The sequence below is a fragment of the Symphodus melops genome (assembly GCF_947650265.1).
Source record: "Symphodus melops genome assembly, chromosome: 7".
Taxonomy (NCBI): Eukaryota; Metazoa; Chordata; class Actinopteri; order Labriformes; family Labridae; genus Symphodus; species Symphodus melops.
In genome coordinates, this window is record NC_136697.1 from 11,651,296 (window position 1) to 11,669,698 (window position 18,403).

At 38.6% G+C, this 18,403-nt stretch overlaps 2 protein-coding genes across 4 annotated transcripts; one reads left to right on the forward strand and one right to left on the reverse strand.

Moving 5' to 3' along the window:
• The first annotated feature begins 3,134 nt into the window (after positions 1-3,134).
• mier1b (mesoderm induction early response 1b, transcriptional regulator) lies at positions 3,135-12,945 on the forward strand. 3 transcript variants are annotated; one of them, XM_079347707.1, is made up of 13 exons: positions 3,135-3,238; positions 3,949-3,973; positions 4,868-5,016; positions 5,194-5,379; positions 5,472-5,601; positions 5,724-5,791; positions 6,543-6,615; positions 6,715-6,866; positions 7,612-7,693; positions 7,832-7,926; positions 8,224-8,351; positions 10,374-10,501; positions 11,187-12,945. In XM_079347707.1, exons 1-13 carry the CDS (start codon positions 3,230-3,232, stop codon positions 11,498-11,500), a joined length of 1,539 nt encoding a protein of 512 aa, XP_079203833.1. In that variant the 5' UTR covers positions 3,135-3,229; the 3' UTR covers positions 11,501-12,945. The 3 variants fall into 3 exon arrangements, with proteins under 3 accessions (XP_079203833.1, XP_079203834.1, XP_079203835.1); XM_079347708.1 differs by having other exon boundaries at positions 3,136-3,238; positions 8,305-8,351; XM_079347709.1 differs by lacking the exon at positions 3,135-3,238 and adding an exon at positions 3,277-3,664.
• A 432-nt stretch (positions 12,946-13,377) lies between these two features.
• On the reverse strand, positions 13,378-17,820 carry LOC306826406 (nucleotide sugar transporter SLC35D2-like). Its single transcript, XM_079347710.1, has 14 exons — positions 17,579-17,820; positions 16,272-16,305; positions 16,101-16,187; positions 15,942-16,009; positions 15,778-15,849; positions 15,624-15,692; positions 15,420-15,522; positions 14,326-14,418; positions 14,174-14,241; positions 14,015-14,093; positions 13,852-13,934; positions 13,718-13,770; positions 13,514-13,624; positions 13,378-13,482 (listed from the first exon to the last, which is right to left on the reverse strand). The coding sequence occupies exons 1-13, from the start codon at positions 17,773-17,775 to the stop codon at positions 13,614-13,616; spliced, it is 1,017 nt and encodes a 338-aa protein (XP_079203836.1). The 5' UTR covers positions 17,776-17,820; the 3' UTR covers positions 13,378-13,482; positions 13,514-13,613.
• Positions 17,821-18,403: the final 583 nt, after the last annotated feature.

Below are 18,403 nucleotides of genomic sequence, written 5' to 3' on the forward strand. Positions count from 1 at the left end.
AATGTCACATAGAGAATGGCTTTTTAATGTCCAAGCTACAGGTTTTTTATTGCCATGGATTAAGTTAAGTGTTTCTTAATGGATCTCCTAAGTTATCTGTTATACAACAAACGAAGATGATGGGTCTCTACATTGCGACAAGAGGGAGTCTCTGTCTGTTATCTTCAGCATAAATCAGTGATTCCCAGAAAAGACAGTCACATTAACCGGTACACTTGTTTCCAAACTGAAACATGTCATTAAATTGAGTTGAGTAAATGGAGACATGGCTGGCTGAGTGGGGCTGGTGGGGTTAAGAGTGACCAATAAGTAGATATAGCTTGTGTAAAGTATGTTTTCTGGAGAAGAGTCCATGCTGATTTACAAAACTAGAGCATCTGCCAAAATATGTAATTCTTTGGCTCTTACATTCCTGTAAATCTTCTTTTACTTGTTGTCGAAGAAAACAAATTAATTTAATGAAAGAACTAACCATGGAGTACACAATAGTCATACGACAGCAAAATAAACGTAAAAATGCAAAAAGCTCACACTCCTTTACTGGACTCCACCAAGAATAGAAAAAAGTCCTCATTCATGCCAAAGTTAAATGGCTGTTATCTTTGATATTGTAAACAATGTCCATCAGACACTGGACTCCCTCTAACTCCAGTCCAGTTAGAGCAGTTAGATCGATCAGGAGTGCTCTTATTCTAGCTTATAGCTTGTATCTCTTATGTACTACCTGCACACAGTGCAGTGGTCATGCTGAATAAGTTATTCAATTGAAATACGGTAAGAAAGTAGATGACCTTACTTATATGACTGTGTTAAACTATGAATGTGGTTAAAGTACAAGTAAGTTCATGCAAAATCGAGTTACACTATGAGTTTAATTTGATAACGGGCTGCCCCCAGCCCCATTTTGAATCACACACATTATCATCTCACTTCTGGTGTGTTTATGGTCAGAGTTTTTTTAAACACATTTTTCATACAGATTTTATATAACAACACACTGATACATACATTTTTTACAACATTATGGACTAACAAATCAATGCCAAACATATACTAACGCATTACAGCAAAAGAAAGGACAAGAAAAGACAAAAAACAAAAACAATGACGCACGTGCATTCTATCTATAGGTAATGAAAGACCACCTAAAGGGCTCACGGTTCAAGGCCAGACAAAGTCCCTACATAGTTCAAGAATGGGTACCAGGTTTTGTAAAATCCATTAGCAGATCTGTTAAGGGTGCATCAGATTTTTTCTAGCTTGATATTGTGCATCATTTCTTTGACCAATTGGTTATGTGATAGAGGGGTTACATCCTTCCATCTGGAAAGTATTAAACGTCTTGCTAATAGAGAGATAAATGCAATGACCTTCTGAAAATAAGGAGGAAAATGCAAAACTGTTGGAGTTGAAAACACACCAAAGATACCCACAGTAGAGGACTGTGTCAATTTTGAGCAAGTCTAAAACATGTGGTAGGCAGTCGCTTGAGCCTGTGTACACCTGTCACATATTGAGCTCAGGTTAGGAAACATTCTTGCAAGTCTTGCCTTAGAAAAATGTAGTCAATGTACCTCAGTACCTTAAACTGTATAAGGTCATGGCATGCACATATAGAGGATGAATAACCCTGTGTGAGTGCCAAGTTCCATTCTTCATCCGACAGAGGGACCCCAAAATCTGTTTCCCACTGCTCCCTAATATGAGATATCAGGGGAATATATTCATCCATGATGTGTGACATTGAAATCCTACCCTTATTTAGTGTGTTGGCCTTCAACAGAGAATCTAAGCAAGATAGTGGGGTAATAGATGGAAAGTTCACATTTTTCTCCCGTGCAAAATCTCTGATTTGAAGGTCATCAATGCTATGTATACCCTTGTCATACCAAATTTGGAAGCTTTTATCAAGAAAAGATGGTTAGAAAAGATGATTGTTTACAATAGGCGAGTGACTCAATATATTTTGAAGTCCCAGGCATTTTGTAAACTGTCTTATAATATGTAACGATTGAGTTACAATAACGTCTCCATCAACAACATTCACTAGTGAAGGCAAAGATGCACATATCAGAGCAGGGAGAGAATGGGGCTTACTGGTGTTCATTTCAATCATGAGCAAAGCAGGGGTCTGGCCATTCCAATCCTTTGACCACATAGTATTAAGATATGCAGCCCAATAATATGAGCGTAGATTTGGTAACAAATGTCAGAGTCAACTTTTTTCATTCAAGATTTTTTTTATGAAACACAACCTTATAGGGCATTCATCTTTATTAAAAACAATGTTTATTTTACCAGGACAAGCCATCACGAGGTAAAAGGCATTATCCCAGACAATACAAATCAACTAACTGTTCTGTTCACTTAATGTCACAGACTCCTTTTAATATACAAACTCAATATTTTCAACTTGCAAACCCATAAATTATCCTTAACCTCTTGTCGTGGATTTTCTCAAACTGTGCGTGGCTTGCCAAGTCCAGTTCAAAAGCTTCATAATATGTTGGATGTTGAAAAGATCTGGAATCAAAGGAGCATTCAGTTTAGCCTTTCTAATCTGTATCACAGCCTGAACATGTGAATCTACAGCGCAAAAAAAACCCAACCCAAACTTTCATACTTCTGGGAAAGCTCTGAAATGAATTTGATACTTCTTTGAACCAGTTACAGTTAATACGTTTAAATCTCTTGTGAAAGAGACCTTTTCATAATTTGTTGTTTCCTGATGATGGGGAATAAAACTGTTAGCATGAGGAAGCATTTCCATCTTTATCCCAAGGCATCTGGACTTGGTTAAAGATTTCGAAGACGTTTCACCTCTTCTCTGAAAGGCTTCTTCAGCTCTAAACTAAATGACAGCACACGTCTTTCTTCTTTTCTAATTGAAGCTACTTCTTTCTTATATGTCCTGAATATAAATCTCAAGCAAACTATATAAAATAAAATAAAACGCATAGCATATCCCTTCTTCTTGCTATTTCTTTGTTTTATTTTGGCGCATGTCAACAGGCCTTCAGCAATGTATCGCATCTGTTTCAAACGTTATATTTTTAACAAATATAAGTAACACTAGACAACTGACTTGATGTTTATAAGTGAACGTAAAATGAGGAAAATTCAACGCTGTGTTTGTGTGTAGCGCTCCGCTCCTCTTACTGCGGGTGGGCGGGGCTCTGCATCCGGGTACTACGGCTGACCCCTGACGCGACCCTGCAGGATTGCAAACATGGCGGAGGTAGGAAAGTGAAATAAATATAAGGAGAATAAATATTAGTTCTGTTATACCTGTTATTTCAGTCGAATGCGTGCACATTGTGTGTGGTTTTGCTCAGTAAACAAAATGCTGAGTGCGCAGTTTGCGCTGCTGGATAAAAATCATTTCTTGACTCAGGCTTGTTTAGTAAACTTCGGCTTTAGCTAATGTTAGCATCGTTAGCTGCGGCGTTAGCGACGTTACTTCGTAGTATTGTTTCAGAAAACTTAACTATCCGAAGAAACGTTTCTTATTTTACTTTTACGGATAGTATCTCGTTTGGAGACGCAGTCTGTGTTTAGTTTTGTTGGTTATTTCCCTGCTGTTGATACCAAGCCCTAACTTAGACTCGTTAGCTAAAATAAAAAAAGCAGAATTAGCTAACACTTGGTGATCTAAGTCAGCCAGGTGAGAAGATGAAGCTGGTTAACTCTCACCTGTTGTATCTGACGGTGTTTGAGTATACACGGTGTTTGTAAAATGACCTACACAGGATGTTTTCTTTGTTTGTTGTCTGATGTGAAGTCAAGCTTCAGGCGCGCTTTTTCTTAACTTGGATGAAACATTTATTTATCCCTTGTCTCAACCTTTTAACTTAAATGTACACCTTTTTATACAAGAGGGAACATTTCCTTCCTGCCTGTATACTCTGGATCTGTTGTTTAATAACTTTTTTATTTTCTGTTTTGCAGCCCTCCCTCGGGAACGCGAGCCCAGGTACTCAAACATGAACCTTTATTTTCTCTAAAGTCATTTTGTCTAAACTTTAAAAATATTCAGTTTTATTTATTGGACTTTGAGTCTAAAAACTAAAGAAAAGAAAACAGTGTAAACACCTAAAAACTGATAAGGTATGGATTTTGTATTTATAATTAAAAAATATATATACCGGTAATTAAAAATAATTCTCAAATATTAAGAGGAATAAATCTGTACATAATGTGTATTATATATTTATGATCAGTTATTTATGTTGTTTATGTACAACATTTCTCTGTAAAATAAAAGGCTTAGACATGCTGAAAGTTTTAAATAAAAAGATAAACACAAAGAACTTAATCATTATGAACTTTCTATACGTTATTAATCCAGACGAGGCTTTGACATTAAACTAAACACAACTTAAAGAACGATATAGAACCATATAGAATTCCAATGTTGTTTATTTCTAAAGGGTATTGGCAAAATAAAAAATATAATAATAAATCTGTATAAATATGCAAGTCTTTTAGCTATCACTTCCCATACAGTTGAAGGTGTGCCCATTTTAAAATATAATATATATAAAAATTCCTATTTAGTCCATATTATAAAAATTAGTTGTAGTTCTTTAATACAATATATTGAGATACTTTTATTTTGTATATCATTAGAGCATTTGCTGCCATGTTTCCCCCTGGTAACAACCTTGACACCATTGTTATTAAACAGCTAATAAATATTATACGTCTATAAGTAGTCCTGTGTGGGTGATGGTGTACATCAGTGAGCTTGATTGCTTTATGTTAAAGTTTGAAATGAAGGATCTTTGCATCAATGCAGGGATGTTTCCAGATAAATAATAAATAATACATTTCTTTAAGAACGTGTCTTTTTTGTTCTACTTGACAGGAGGCTCAGCAGGTTCCGTTGACCATGATTTTGACCCTTCAGCAGACATGCTTGTCCATGATTTCGATGATGAACGCACCCTAGAGGAAGAGGAAATTTTGGAGGCATCCGATGAAACCAACGCTAACGAGATTGAAGACCTTGCACGGGTGAGTGTCAAACACGATGCTGCTTTGTGTTCACAGTGCAACGTGTAAAAAGTATCTGTCGTGTGTGTAATGACATGTTCTAGTCCTGGAGTTAGAATTGATTTTTTTGAATTTAGACTACCGTACTTATGTTTTTGTCAGCTCACAGTTTAAAACGAGCCACATTTCTTCCAACAGGAAGGGGAGATGCCAATTCACGAGCTGCTGAATCTGTATGGTTATGGGGGTGGTTCACCAGCAGATGAGGATGAAGAGGAGGATGAAGAAATGGAGGAAGAAGAGGATGATGAGGAAGATGATGAGGAAGAAGACCTAGACCATGATGAAAGCAGCAGAAGCACCAGCGATTTGAAAAGAAATGAGGTCTGTTGGTGTTTCTTGAGTCTCGTGCACGTGAGACAGTTTACATCATGGTTGTCTTTTCTTTTTTGTTGACCTTTCTGTTTTCTTTTCAGGGTGAGGGTGTGAAGAATTCATCAGGCCAGGTGGATGAGGCTCAGACCACCTCAGAGGGCCGCACACGCTCAGTAAGGTCCCTCGGCACAGCAGAACTTATCCGTCCTCAGAAACTCAAGTACTTTGAAAGTATGAACCATTACCACAACTCATTTTCTTTCCTCCTGTTGAATGTGTTTGATGTGTATCATAAAACAACATGTTTTCTGGTAAGATTTATCAAATGAAATGGTTTCGACACTGTGTCTCAGGTAATAATGATGCAGAGGAGGAGTCAGATGAAGATGAGGACTATGTTCCATCTGAAGACTGGAAAAAGGTAAGATCTTTGTTTCTAAGAGCGTCAGACATCTTCACTTGCAGTTTTCTCTGAAGTTAACTTGGTGGTTTTTCTTATATTTAAGACGCACTCACATTAGCCAGTCTGTACCGTGCCTCAGCACACTTCAGCTCCAAAGTCCAGTTCTTTTGACTAGTATGACTTCTATCCATGCTCAAGCATGATACACTTGGAAGAGGAGCACTTTGGCATGCCACAGCTTATGCACAAGCACGGGCACACAACATGGACAGCCTTCAATATGGAGAAATCCAGAAGTGTCTTTAAAGAGAGTAACAGTAGCTGATATGTTCTCTAATGTGTCAAAGTGTACTCAACCACACTTTATAGTTTCTAAGTCTGACTGTCTTGTACACTAGGCATGCCTCTTGACCACGTCAGTTACATTACGACATTATATACAGGAGGTAACTGTTCAGACCCGGTTAGTCCACGAGCAGTGTCAGTGCAGGCCAGCGGGGTAATGAGGAGGGAGGACCATCATGTTTACGAACGGTACAAGACAACTGAGCCGAGTGTGAGTGTGGCCTGAAAGGACCTCCAGGCCACACAGGATCCACAAATGGTTATCACATTAAAAATACAAAAATCATTTTATTGGAAGAATACATTCACATAAAACCAGATATGTAGTATGTGCAGATATGATGACAAAAGAACATATTCTTATGTGGTGTAAGATGTTATTACCACCTGCCTGTCTACATAAACGTGTGTTTGTTTACACTAGGAGATCATGGTGGGTTCAATGTATCAGGCAGAAACTCCTGTTGGTCTGTGTAAATATAAAGACAATGAAAAAGGTAAGTCTCTCATCCAAAGTCTGCATATAAAAACTTAAACAGTGTGCGTCGTTTGCACAGAATAAAAGGTTTCACTTTCACTTCTCCTGCCTGCTGCAGTTTATGAAAACGATGACCAGCTGTTGTGGAACCCCGAGTGTCTCCCTGAAGGCAAAGTGGTGGAGTTCTTGACAGAGGCATCGAGGAGGACGGGCGAGGAGAAGGGCGTGGACGCAATCCCAGAGGGATCCCACATCAAAGACAATGAGCAGGTGACAGAATTTGTTTAAGCCTGTGCTGGTGTTATAAGGCTGGTTGAAGTCCGTTTTTTTATTGTTAACAAACCCATGAAAAGATTAACTCCAGCAGTAATTCAATTCTGCAAATGCCTGTGTAGCCAAAGCCTGACCTATATCGGTAATCCTCGGTGACAAAGCCCTTGATTTTTATCTAGAAGGTCAGCACTCGGCTCTTTACACAAACTTGTTTCTGCAAGTACACAGACTTCATCAAGCTTGGAGCAAAATAAAGGAGGCAGGGCAGTACATTAAAAAGTAAGCAGATTGGGGTTGATTTGCATACAATCAAATGTGGACTTGCATTTTAGTAAATTAAATTGAGCACACACTTGTTGTTTGCTATGTTTGCACGACTTGATGCAATATCATGTACAACTTTAAACAGCCCTCGATTCAAAGGTGCTGAGGGCTATAGATATCTATAGAGGTTATAGTCTGCTCCATCCTCTGTCCTTTGCTGCATGTCATCCCCGACTCTCTCCTCCCCTATATTTCCCGTCCATCTCTCTGTGTCCTTTCAAATATGAGCAACATGTCTCAACGAGAGAGAGAGAGAGAGAGAGAGGGAGAAGTGTACAGCAGTTAGTCTTTTGATGGGTTTGTTGGCATTAAGAAGGAAAAAATGCAGCGTTGTGTTTTACATCAAGTCAGTGTGCTGCGTTACATGTTGATACCCGTTTACATGGCTGAAGTTGTTTGACAATTTGTTTCTGTTCAGGCTTTGTATGAGCTGGTGAAATGTGACTTTGACACAGAGGAAGCTTTAAGAAGACTGAGGTTTAATGTCAAAGCAGCCAGAGGTGAGTACACTATGGACACATGATATCCTACATATTTTTACATTTCCTTTTTGCTGATTCAGCGTGCTCATACAGAGTTCTGTGTGTCTGTAATAACCAACTTGTAAAGTTTTTAACACTTGTTTCTTTTTGTGACAGAGGAGCTCTCTGTCTGGACTGAAGAGGAATGTAGAAATTTTGAACAAGGACTAAAAGCTTATGGGAAAGATTTTCATTTAATACAGGCCAACAAGGTATGTTGTCAAATCCACTTTTATTGGTTGACAATTACAACATTGACGTAACATTTGTTTTGTTGTGCTCGTTATGTGGCTTTCTGACGCTCAGGCTCGGAATAAGCTACATTTCAACCTTGTTGCATTTTGAGACAAATCAAATTTCTCTGTTTCAATCCTGTTCAAAGACTCTGAAGATGTTCAGACCTGTTAGGCAATAATTTGATTTGTCTCTCATGTCAAACTGAACTGAATGGCTCTCTTGAGGCGATGGTAATAATGGTTATTTCATGTCTGCTGAATTAAATCTTTCAGGTGAGAACTAGGTCTGTAGGAGAATGTGTGGCCTTTTATTACATGTGGAAGAAGTCTGAGCGTTATGATTTCTTTGCACAGCAAACCAGACTTGGGAAAAGGAAATACAACCTTCACCCCGGTGTCACGTAAGTTTTTATTTTACTTTTATAAAAACAGTAAACCATGAAATAATAATTAAAGGGGCTCTATGGTGGTCTGGTGGAGAAATGTGAAAGTTGGAGAACGTTACAAATTCTGTGTTTTATGTTCATAACTCTACACACAAACTGTCCTCAGGGGAAAAGTTGGTCCCTGTTACACTGTTTGAATACAATAACTGTCTTAATAATTGAAGTTATGGTGGAGGGTCAGTGAAACCGTAACTCTCCTGGTCGCTTTTTAGCTCCTTACAATGTTCATGGACCCATTCTTTCCTTTGAATAAAGTTTGTGTTTAGTTCAGAAATTATAGCATACTGTTGTTTCACTTTTCCAACTTTTAAATTGAACTACCAAATCTACATAGTGCACCTTTAATAGGTAATAACTGTTTGATTTTGGTTTTCAGGTTGATGTGGTTAGAAATCCCTGGTGTTGTCCAAAATTACTCTAAAGTTGTTATAGTTCAAAATCAAACAAAACATCAAGCTAAATGTAAAAAGATTTCGATATGTTTCTGTGTGAGAATAATTGGTGGGTCCTGTTTGCAGACACTCTTCACGCTGTGGATATTAATAGTCTTCACACACTGTTAACATGCCAAGTATTTGTGTTGTTCTTTTCCACCTTTATTTTGACCTGTGCAAACTGAAATGTTTATGGTTGGGAAAAATAAACACTAAAAACTGAAATGATGTGGTTGGATAAATATCCACTCTCTTAAACTAACACTCTGTTCGAACACCTTTTGGACACATTGAATCGTTTTGCGCCGGTGTCCATCAGCATGACACATCAACCTTGCTAAAGCTCTCCAAATCTGTCAGATTACGAGGGCATTTCCTGTGCACAGCCCTCTTCAGGTCACACCACTTATTTTTAATAGGATTCAGGTCCAGCCTCTGGCTCTGACTGGGCGAAAACAAAAACGTTAATCTTCTTCTGGTGAAGCCAAATCTTTATTATCTGTCCAGTAGACGCCTGAAGAATTTGTGCTAAAATTGACTGATATTTTGAACTGCTGACAATGACCCCGGCTTTAACTGAAGCCTGTTACAGCCTCAAAGCATGAAGCTGCCACCACCGTGTTTTACTGTGGCTATGGTGGTGTTTTGGTATCAGACATATTTTTTTGAAATGATGGCTGAAGTTGAAGTGTTCAGTTTGGTCTCATCAGACTATAACACACACAGTCCATGCTTTTGGACTTGATGCATGTTTATTTTTCTAAATTGAGCCGGGCTTTGATGTTTTACCTCTGAAGTCTCACGACACCATAGCCTGAGCATACGAAGAATACAGGAGATTGTTATCACGTGTAGAAAACAACCAATACTTTCCAGAAAGCTCCTTTCATGTTACTGTCAGCCTCCTTCACACGTTTGCTTCCTGTCATTTCATCCATTGTTCTCCGCTCGTTGATCACGGTCTTCACTGTATTTCATGGTAAAGTTAAGGCCTTTGAAATTCAGTTGTACCATTCTCCTGACTTTAAGGGATAAGATCCCTTCGGTGCATTGCGAGCGTATAGCTTCTGCTGTCAGTGAAGACAGAAAAGTTCTTCAGTTATCTATCTTGATCTCGCATTTTAACATCACATGCTCATTTTAACTGTCGATTTTTTTTATTCACACAACACAATAAAGCACTTTTTTTTTTTACAGTGCAATTAAATTCACAACAACATTCACAGAGAGAGAAATATTTTATGAAGCACTGTTGTGAATAGTTAACTCAAGACAAAGACGAGTCCAGAAAAGTAAAGAGGGATTTCTAACCCCATATAATAACTAAAAGTGTAATATTTTTTCTTTGTCTCACACTGTAAGTTGAGGTGCAGTATTAGATGAATATAGAGCTCTAACTGGACCGTGTGTAAACACAGTCAAAGCAATACTTCCACATTGCTCAGCTCTAACAGAGACCCACTTACAGATGGGTATTTTGTTAAACTGTATCTGGAATAGAAGTGTTGTGTGTAATGTCCTGTGTGCTGATTTGTGTCTTCAGAGACTACATGGACAGATTACTGGACGAAACGGAGAGCGCAACATCCAGCAGGGCGGCGTCCCCGCCACCCACCACGTCCAGCAGCAGCACCAGCCACTCAGAGAAAGAGGACAGCAGCAGTCAGAACGGTGAGACTATCCAGACACATATTCATACACTCACTATTGGATTTTATTCTTTCCTTTTATTTCTGAAGAGAGTCAGTCGATAAAGTCAGAAAGCATTAGAGCAAGTGGGGAACGACATGCAGGAGTCAAACCTGGGTTGCTTGCCTGGAGGACTACAGCTGAACCATCAGGCTACTGGCACCCTTCAATATATTGTAATGGTTGATATTTGTATGTGTTTTAAATTGTAATGTGAGGTATTATTACATCCTTAATTATCAATGCTGAGTAGAAGTGATTAAGAGACCTCTCATAGTATGACGTGTTGATCAAATTTAGTTATTCAACCTGGTCTTGTTTTTTTTTCTTTATCAAACAAATTAGGTTCTGTTTGGGGTTTCTGCCTCCAGGCTTGAACATTGGAAATTAATTTTCGTTTCCCATTGTTAAACACAACAATATTGTATGTTTTCATTTGGTGTCCTCGACCCCTTATTTGACCCTGGACCCTTTATGATATAGAATGGACTTAGACGTTTATTTAAAGTTAGGTATAAATCTAAAAGACAATTAGAGATTTACAACCTGTTTAGGAAAAACCCAGAGTCGCTGTCTGTTTAATTAAAAGTGCTGTTATTTTTCATCTGATTGGATCAAAAGTCTATATGACTCAGACACTCACCTTTTCTGTTGTGTTGTGTGACAGGCATTTCCAGCCACAACTCCAGCCACCAAGTTGACGGTCCTCAGTCAGTCCCAGCAAACCCCGTCAAACCTGAGCCTGTTCAGACCAACGGCCCCTCCCATCTTACCGTGGAAGCTCCCCCTCCCATTTCAGACAACAACTCCAACGGTTGCGGCCAACACAGTGCGCCAATCCATGACCGAAACGGCTCTATGGAGCCCTTGCTGGACCATAGAGACACGACCACACAAGAGAGGCTGGCCAAGAGGTGCAGAACGGAGGCAGAGACGCTGGCTCAGAGTAAGGTAGAAACATCGACAACACAGGAGGACTGAAGGATCCAGAGCTCGCTGATGTAGACTTTGAGACACTGAACCTGGGTGAAAAAATCATCCATATTTTGTCCCAGCAGATGTAAGAGGGTGATATAGATGAGCCCCCGTTGGCTCGTGAGCACAGTTTCTCCTGAGAGAAAAGACTCTTTCATAAGGTCCCTGAAAGTCAGACCTTGAAGAAAACAGCCAACTAAACTGCAGCTAGTCCTCCAGGAGGGGCGGCTGCCCCCGCATCTCTCCACCACATCCATGTACTGAACGCCTGCAGAGCTCAACCTCATCCTATAAAACACATCTCCCTCATCGGCTTTATTTTCCTCTCTTGAGACTTGACTAAACAAAAGTTTGCCAAGAATTTTTTTTTCTATCTGTATCAAAGAAAAGAAATCACCTGTGATATTTTTTTACACAAGAGATATTTATATTTTTTAGCAAAAGAAACTATGATGGTTAACTGCAGTTCAAGTTATTTGAACATTTGATGTAACAGGCGACATGTTTAAAAAGATAACATGCTTAAGTTTGTCCAAAAGAGGCACCGTAGGCAAACCAGTCACTGGCCCTCTTTAGTGCACTTTGATTGTACGTTTCTTACTGTTCTCGATAAGGAGTGGTGTCGAAACCCAGCAGAACAAAACTTTGTCACTCCTCCATTTCTGGACCCGTTCTGGCCTCTGTGCATCTCGGCTGTTTGTTTGATTCGGATAAATAAACCGCCTACAGGTTTGTTTGTGGAAAGCAGCTGACATCAGTGATGTCCTGTATTCTAACTCATCATTTAGACGGTCGCTGTATTTTTGGATTTCCATGGTCAGTGCTTTGCTCGACGCTTTGTTTTTACTAGAGAGAATGTCAATGATTTTTAATGTAAAGTTTGTATAGATTTCTTACCTTGAGCAGTTGGTAAATTTTTTATAACAGTCTGTATTTTCTGGTCTTCCTTGTAGCCTGCGCTTTTTGTTGAGAAATCTTCTGCTTTGAGGTGGATGCAGTAAAACAGGAGCAATCCCTCTTTTCCCTCTCTGCCCTGCAGCACTTCCCATTCCTGTGACCTTGCTCGATTTGAGATATGTTTTGCAGCGAGCCTCGTCTTTTGTCTGTGGTCGAGCGTGCAGTCTGCCTTTGGTTCAAAACCTGGAAGTGCTTCGATTCCACCAATATTTACCGTCTCTTTCCTCAGAAGCAGTTAAAGAGAGCAGGCTGAGGGATGCAAGACCTTCATGTTTTTTGGTACAGTAGCTTTTCAGCTTATCGCTGTTTGTGTTTCACTTCCATTCACAGATTAAGATAAGTTTGTCTCAGATAACGTTGATCCATGTAGTCTTTTCTTTCCCTTTGTTGACAATGATGTCTTGTTTATTTGACAAAATGAATAAAAATGAAGTGTATTCCAAGACTGGCCATGAATGGACTGGTTATATTTAATAAATGTATGAATAAATCGGGCTCTTTGTACAGTGACTTATGCAGACACTTCACAAACCGTTCCAATTAGAGTTTTCATCTGTTCCCATAAAATAAACCCATTTATGTTCATAAGTTGTTGGAAACTACTGTAGTATCTTGACTGACACTGCTGCATTGTATGAAATAAGACAAACCTCTTTCTGAAGTTCAACTGAATCAAGGGCTCAATGGACGAGAGTTTATCAATATTGATTATACATATAACTAACAGACTTAATATTGCGTTACTTTTCAAATTACTTTTAATGAATCTTTTCTGATGCAACATCTCTTAAAACAAAATCCCATCTTATCTCTTAATCAATGCTGTCTGAATTTATGTTCAGCTTAAAATAAATTTAGGTTGAATGGACAATCTTTGATTATTGCCATATATTTTGGCTTCTGAATCTTGAGAATGATTACAAGAATTTGGAAATTGAAAATTTATTATTTTGTATCAAATCAGTTTAACATGTCAAAAAATATATAAGGCCCTTTATTTTCATTAAAAAAGTTAACATCTTATAAAATTACTTTACATGATTGAAGCAAACGTGTCCAGACAGAGAAAATCAATAATAAATGTCACCACGTACAACACTCAAACATCAAAAAGCATTCTGGAGGTTTGTAGGTCGTCAGTGTCGAGTCCTGTCTCCGTTGTTTATGCCTTTTCTGTAAAATGTGAAGAAAAACACTAATAAAATCTATGGCCTGTTATACGGCAGATTTAAACCTCAGACAACTGTACTGTAGAACTGTACTTACTTGATTGCTCGTGTGTGAAGGTGATGTAGGAGTACACCAGGCTACCAGCAATGCTGTGGGAGACAAAAGTGACTACATTTGTTCCAGGACAGAAAAGCTCCACAACAGTATAACCTTAAAAATACTTGTTTTACCTGATGTTTAGACCTATGAAGTTAGTCCAGGTGAATATGTAGTCTCCACCAAACACTATGCCAATGTAGGTCACCAGGATGTTCTGCAGAAATCAAACAGACGGTGTCGTGAAAGTTACGTCACGTCGCCCACAGAGTGCAGGACCAGTGTGAAGTTACTCACCTTAATACAGCCGATGATGGAGGTAGTTAGAGCTGAGTTGAACTGTGTGCACAGCATGATGGAGTACATTAAGATGAAGCTGAAGAATACAGATAAAGAGTGAGAAAAGAGCAGCAACAGGTACGTTATCAATGGACTTGTGATTGATGTAGAAGTTACCCCATGACACAGGAGAGCACAAACTGCACGACAAACATCACATCAGACCATCCATTGTACTCCACCGCCTACAAGAGAACACACACAGGAGAGTATCACCACAATGTTGCTGTACACTACACCATGAATGTGTGTTGAAAGGCTTCACTTACAGAATGAAAGTCCCCTGAGTAGTAAGCATACGCCGCAGTGGGGAAAATCATGATCAGAGCATTGTAGTAGAGGAGTCCGTATTTTCCGAGCTCCTGCGGGGACAAAGGCGATTATTTTATTCACTCAAGTTCTTTATTAAAACATCTCTTCACTGGCAGGTCTCCCTGCATGCACACACACAACCTCTGCAGCAGATTTCCCTCCACTGGCTCACAGTTCCTGCTTGAATCAAATTAAAAACTAACGGCCCCTCACCCAGATGTACAATCACAACCACCCCACTGCCAACCAAAGGTGTTTGGTCCAAGCTTGACAACAGGGCCCAAAGTCTCTTGCTTGAGTCTTCTTCTCTGTTACCAAAAGCCATTCAATCTGCATTCATACTGGAGTCTCTTTTCACCTTTAAGAACAATATGAAGACACAGCTCTTCCATGAACATCTATGCACTTCATGCACTTTTCTGAATAAAATAGTGTAAACAGTATATTAATATACATTTAGGGTAACAGAGATAATATTGTGTTCATCTCGTTATTGTTTCTATAGGTTGAATCAAAGAGGGCAAAGAAAGGAGCCTTGAGGAACACCAGTCCTATGGGGATCGGACTGTCAAGTCAACTTTATTTATATAGCACATTTATAACATTAAGTTTAGCATAATACATTTCATCCAAATATCATTAAGAAACATAATTTTTTTTTTCAAAATAAGTTAAAACGCTAAACAATAGTAAAGGTTCTAGTGGACACTGCTGTTGGGATAAGAAACTCAACTGGAGGTAAAAGCCAAGAAAAATAAATGGAGTTATACAAATGACTTAAACTGTTCAGGTGTGGCAGCAGATTTTATATATAAAAGGCAGTTTATTCCAACTGCCTGAGTTTTAAGCCTTGGAGCACCAACATGAAGAGGTTCACACAGGCAGTGAGGTGCTGACAGTTCAGTCTGATATCTACCCGACTGACAGTCCTAACCATTAAGTGGACTTTTCATCAGTCAGTTACATGCTTTACAGTAATGGCATAAAGTCAAACAATGTATCAAATGTGTAATGTGTCTAAATAAGGTAGGAGTTACTGCTCATTGCTCACCTTAGAGTCGAGTTTCTGCTTCACATATGCCCCGCTGGCTGCTGTCAGAACATTGTTCAGCATTATGAACACGTACCCTTCAAGGTCAAAGGCTAAATCGGCGCTACAACACACAGAAAAATAACCAGATGCATACTTACAAAAATAGTGCTTTGAGTTTGACGACGTCCCTTAATGTTGTAAATACTCTACATGGCTTCTCACCTGGCAGCAATGAAGGCACCAATGATCATAGTAAAGACTGTGATTTTTACTGACGTGGAGAAGGTCTTTCTGTGAGGAAATCAATAGAATGGATCATTAAAATAATTCACTTCCAGATACAAGCACTTTCTTAAATTGAATAATTTGCACTTACTTCAGCAAGAGTCCCTCAAACACCATGGTAAGCAAAATACTGAACCGCCTCAAGACTGTAAACATGGGTAAGCTAAAAAAGAGGAAACATTGTATATTTCTTTATGTAGTATTAAAGTCAATAATATTTCATGTTATGAAAAATAATAGAAAACAAGTTCTAACTTGAGTCTTTGTGTCCCAAACAGCCCTGATATTTGATTCCCGACATACAGTAAAGGCAGCGGAAACATCTGGAAAGACAAACAAAGCACTTACACATGTAGGGTTCTATATATGATTATGCATCTAATAAAAAGTCTTCAAAGTACTCCATAAACTCACCTTCCCTGGTATACTCATATCCAGGTCTGGAAATGAGATCACACCAAAGAGTTTCCCAATCCTCAGAACTACAATTGTAGCAAGCATCTGCAGAGTTGTGTAAACAGGGATATTTAGCACATCTGTTTATGGCACAGATAGTAATCTTGATTCAAATTAACACCAACTTACTTGACCGAGTCCTACACATGTTGACGATGGAAATCTGAAAAACATCCAAATCCCAGTTTGAAAAAGGAAATTTGCTCAAGAGAGGTATAACCATAGAAAGTATCTGGGTGTTGTAAATTGAGCCTGGTAGATGTTTTAGTTTACAGATAAGGGCAAATATCACAGATGTAAAAAATTATGTTTTCAGATATGGTCTGTCATACAAGTTCTCTTATAGAATTTAAATGACAGAAAATAATGCTTGAGGTGATGATTAAGAGGTTGAGAAAATAGATAATCCAGCAGAGCGCTCCGACTACATACTTGACAATATACTGCCTGCTGAGCATGTAGCTGTGCATCATTTAACAGAGTGGGGGTTTACACAGTGTAAATAGACAGCCACCTTCTTCGCACATTCGGATCGGCATATTGCAGCACAATTAATTAAAAAAATTTTTTTTCTCATTTCTGAATAAAGCTCAACATTAGCCAGCATAATGCATACACCATCATCGTAAATGTTCTCCTCTCTAATTGGTATTAGTTCAAAAAATAAAAGTCAAGCACTAACCGAAGTAATGAGGTACTTTACAGATACAATTAACATATTTAGTGTGTAAATAATTGTATTAAAATAAACCATCCTAAGTAATTAGTTTACAATCAGCTTCAGTGGAAGCATCTTTAACATTAAAATGTTAATTATTCGCAATTGTTAAAAAATTAAACTAATTCTAAAAACTATGATATACTCATATGCACGATAGTAGTAGTAGTATGTATGTGTGTGTGTGTGTGTGTGTGTGTGTGTGTGTGTGTGTGTGTGTGTGTATTGGGGGGAGAGTTTGAATTGTTTCTCCTGAAGTCATATTTATCAAAGTAAAGGTAAAGGTTTAGGCCAAATAAATTCAGGATGCTTCACTCTGAAAAACTGAAATAAAACACTGATAGCCTGACATCTGTTTTTGATACCACGCATAAAAAAAAGTCCTACACGCAATATTTACAAAAACGAAGTATGTACAAATTTACATTTTCATATACTAATAATAACAGTCGGGTTTTTTTGTTGACTCTGCACTTTTAGATAAGATAAGGGCTTTGTATGGGTGCATAACACCATAAATCCTGTTAAAGCTCTTCTCACCATAGACTGTAAAAAGAAGTACACACTACTTCCTGGCTCAGAAAACGTGTGTTTCTCTCCTTCATGCCTCACATTGTACAAACTGTCAACTCTCTGCAGCTGTCAGTGTTGACTCACATGTTGTCAAGAGTCCTACACAAGTCTTCCTGTGTCTGCTGTTTGTACTTTGGACATTTACCTGTAGTTGGTGAGGACGCTTTTGTTGACAACAACGATGAAGAATGAGCTGACACCGTAAAATCCCGCAGCCAGCAGCTTCACAAACACCGTTGAGCTGTCACCAGACCTGCCTGTTTCAGTTTGAGAGGATGCTCCTTCAGCTGTCAAGTCTCTGACGCCGAGCTCGTGCCGACGCTTGTGAAGCTCTGCCATCATTGACGTAATAACTAGCCTCCGTCGATTAAACTAAGGATGCTTATGCGCATGCGCCAAACCATCCAATCTTCAGCAATCATTTGCAGAAAAGGGAAGTGGAGAGAAGATAAACAGAAATACTGGTGAATTTGTTCACTGAATTGTGTTGAACACTCATCTACCGAAAGTGTTTTTTTACGTTAGCATTACTTTTGATTCACATCACTGTTTAGTATCCATACTGTCCTCACTTTGATCGACTCAATTATTTATCCCCTCCCCCACATTAGGCCTATATGGTTAATCCTGGGTGTCTCTCAACTCTTTCACATCATTATATAACATGAAAACAAAAATTAACAAATCATTTTCATATTGACAAGCCTTTGAACACAAACTACGGTATTATCTGTGTCAACTGGTTTAAAACACTACATTAAAACACATTTGTGACTATTTTATTCGGTTTTTGATTTTGATTTCAGTATTGCTCCTGCAGCGCCCTAATTTCCCCATAGGGGATCAATGAAGTAATATCTTATAATTGTTTTTCTTTTCTTTTGGAGATTCCTTTTTGTATGGAAGTTTTTAAAGCTATGCTATCTACACATTAAAAAGAGCTTAAATCTAAAGGATGCTGTATTGATAC

Bases quoted from the DNA above. Each gene is read 5' to 3' on its own strand.
- mier1b (XM_079347707.1), top strand. The intron at 5,792-6,542 runs GTAAGATCTTTG...TGTTTACACTAG, and splicing joins CATCTGAAGACTGGAAAAAG to GAGATCATGGTGGGTTCAAT. The intron at 6,616-6,714 runs GTAAGTCTCTCA...TGCCTGCTGCAG, and splicing joins ATATAAAGACAATGAAAAAG to TTTATGAAAACGATGACCAG.
- LOC306826406 (XM_079347710.1), bottom strand. From the start codon at position 17,775: ATGATGGCAGAGCTTCACAAGCGTCGGCACGAGCTCGGCGTCAGAGAC. The intron at 15,523-15,623 runs GTGAGAAGCCAT...TGTGTGTTGTAG, and splicing joins GGTGCCTTCATTGCTGCCAG to CGCCGATTTAGCCTTTGACC. The intron at 13,771-13,851 runs GTAAAACAAGTA...TGTCTCCCACAG, and splicing joins TTCATAGGTCTAAACATCAG to CATTGCTGGTAGCCTGGTGT.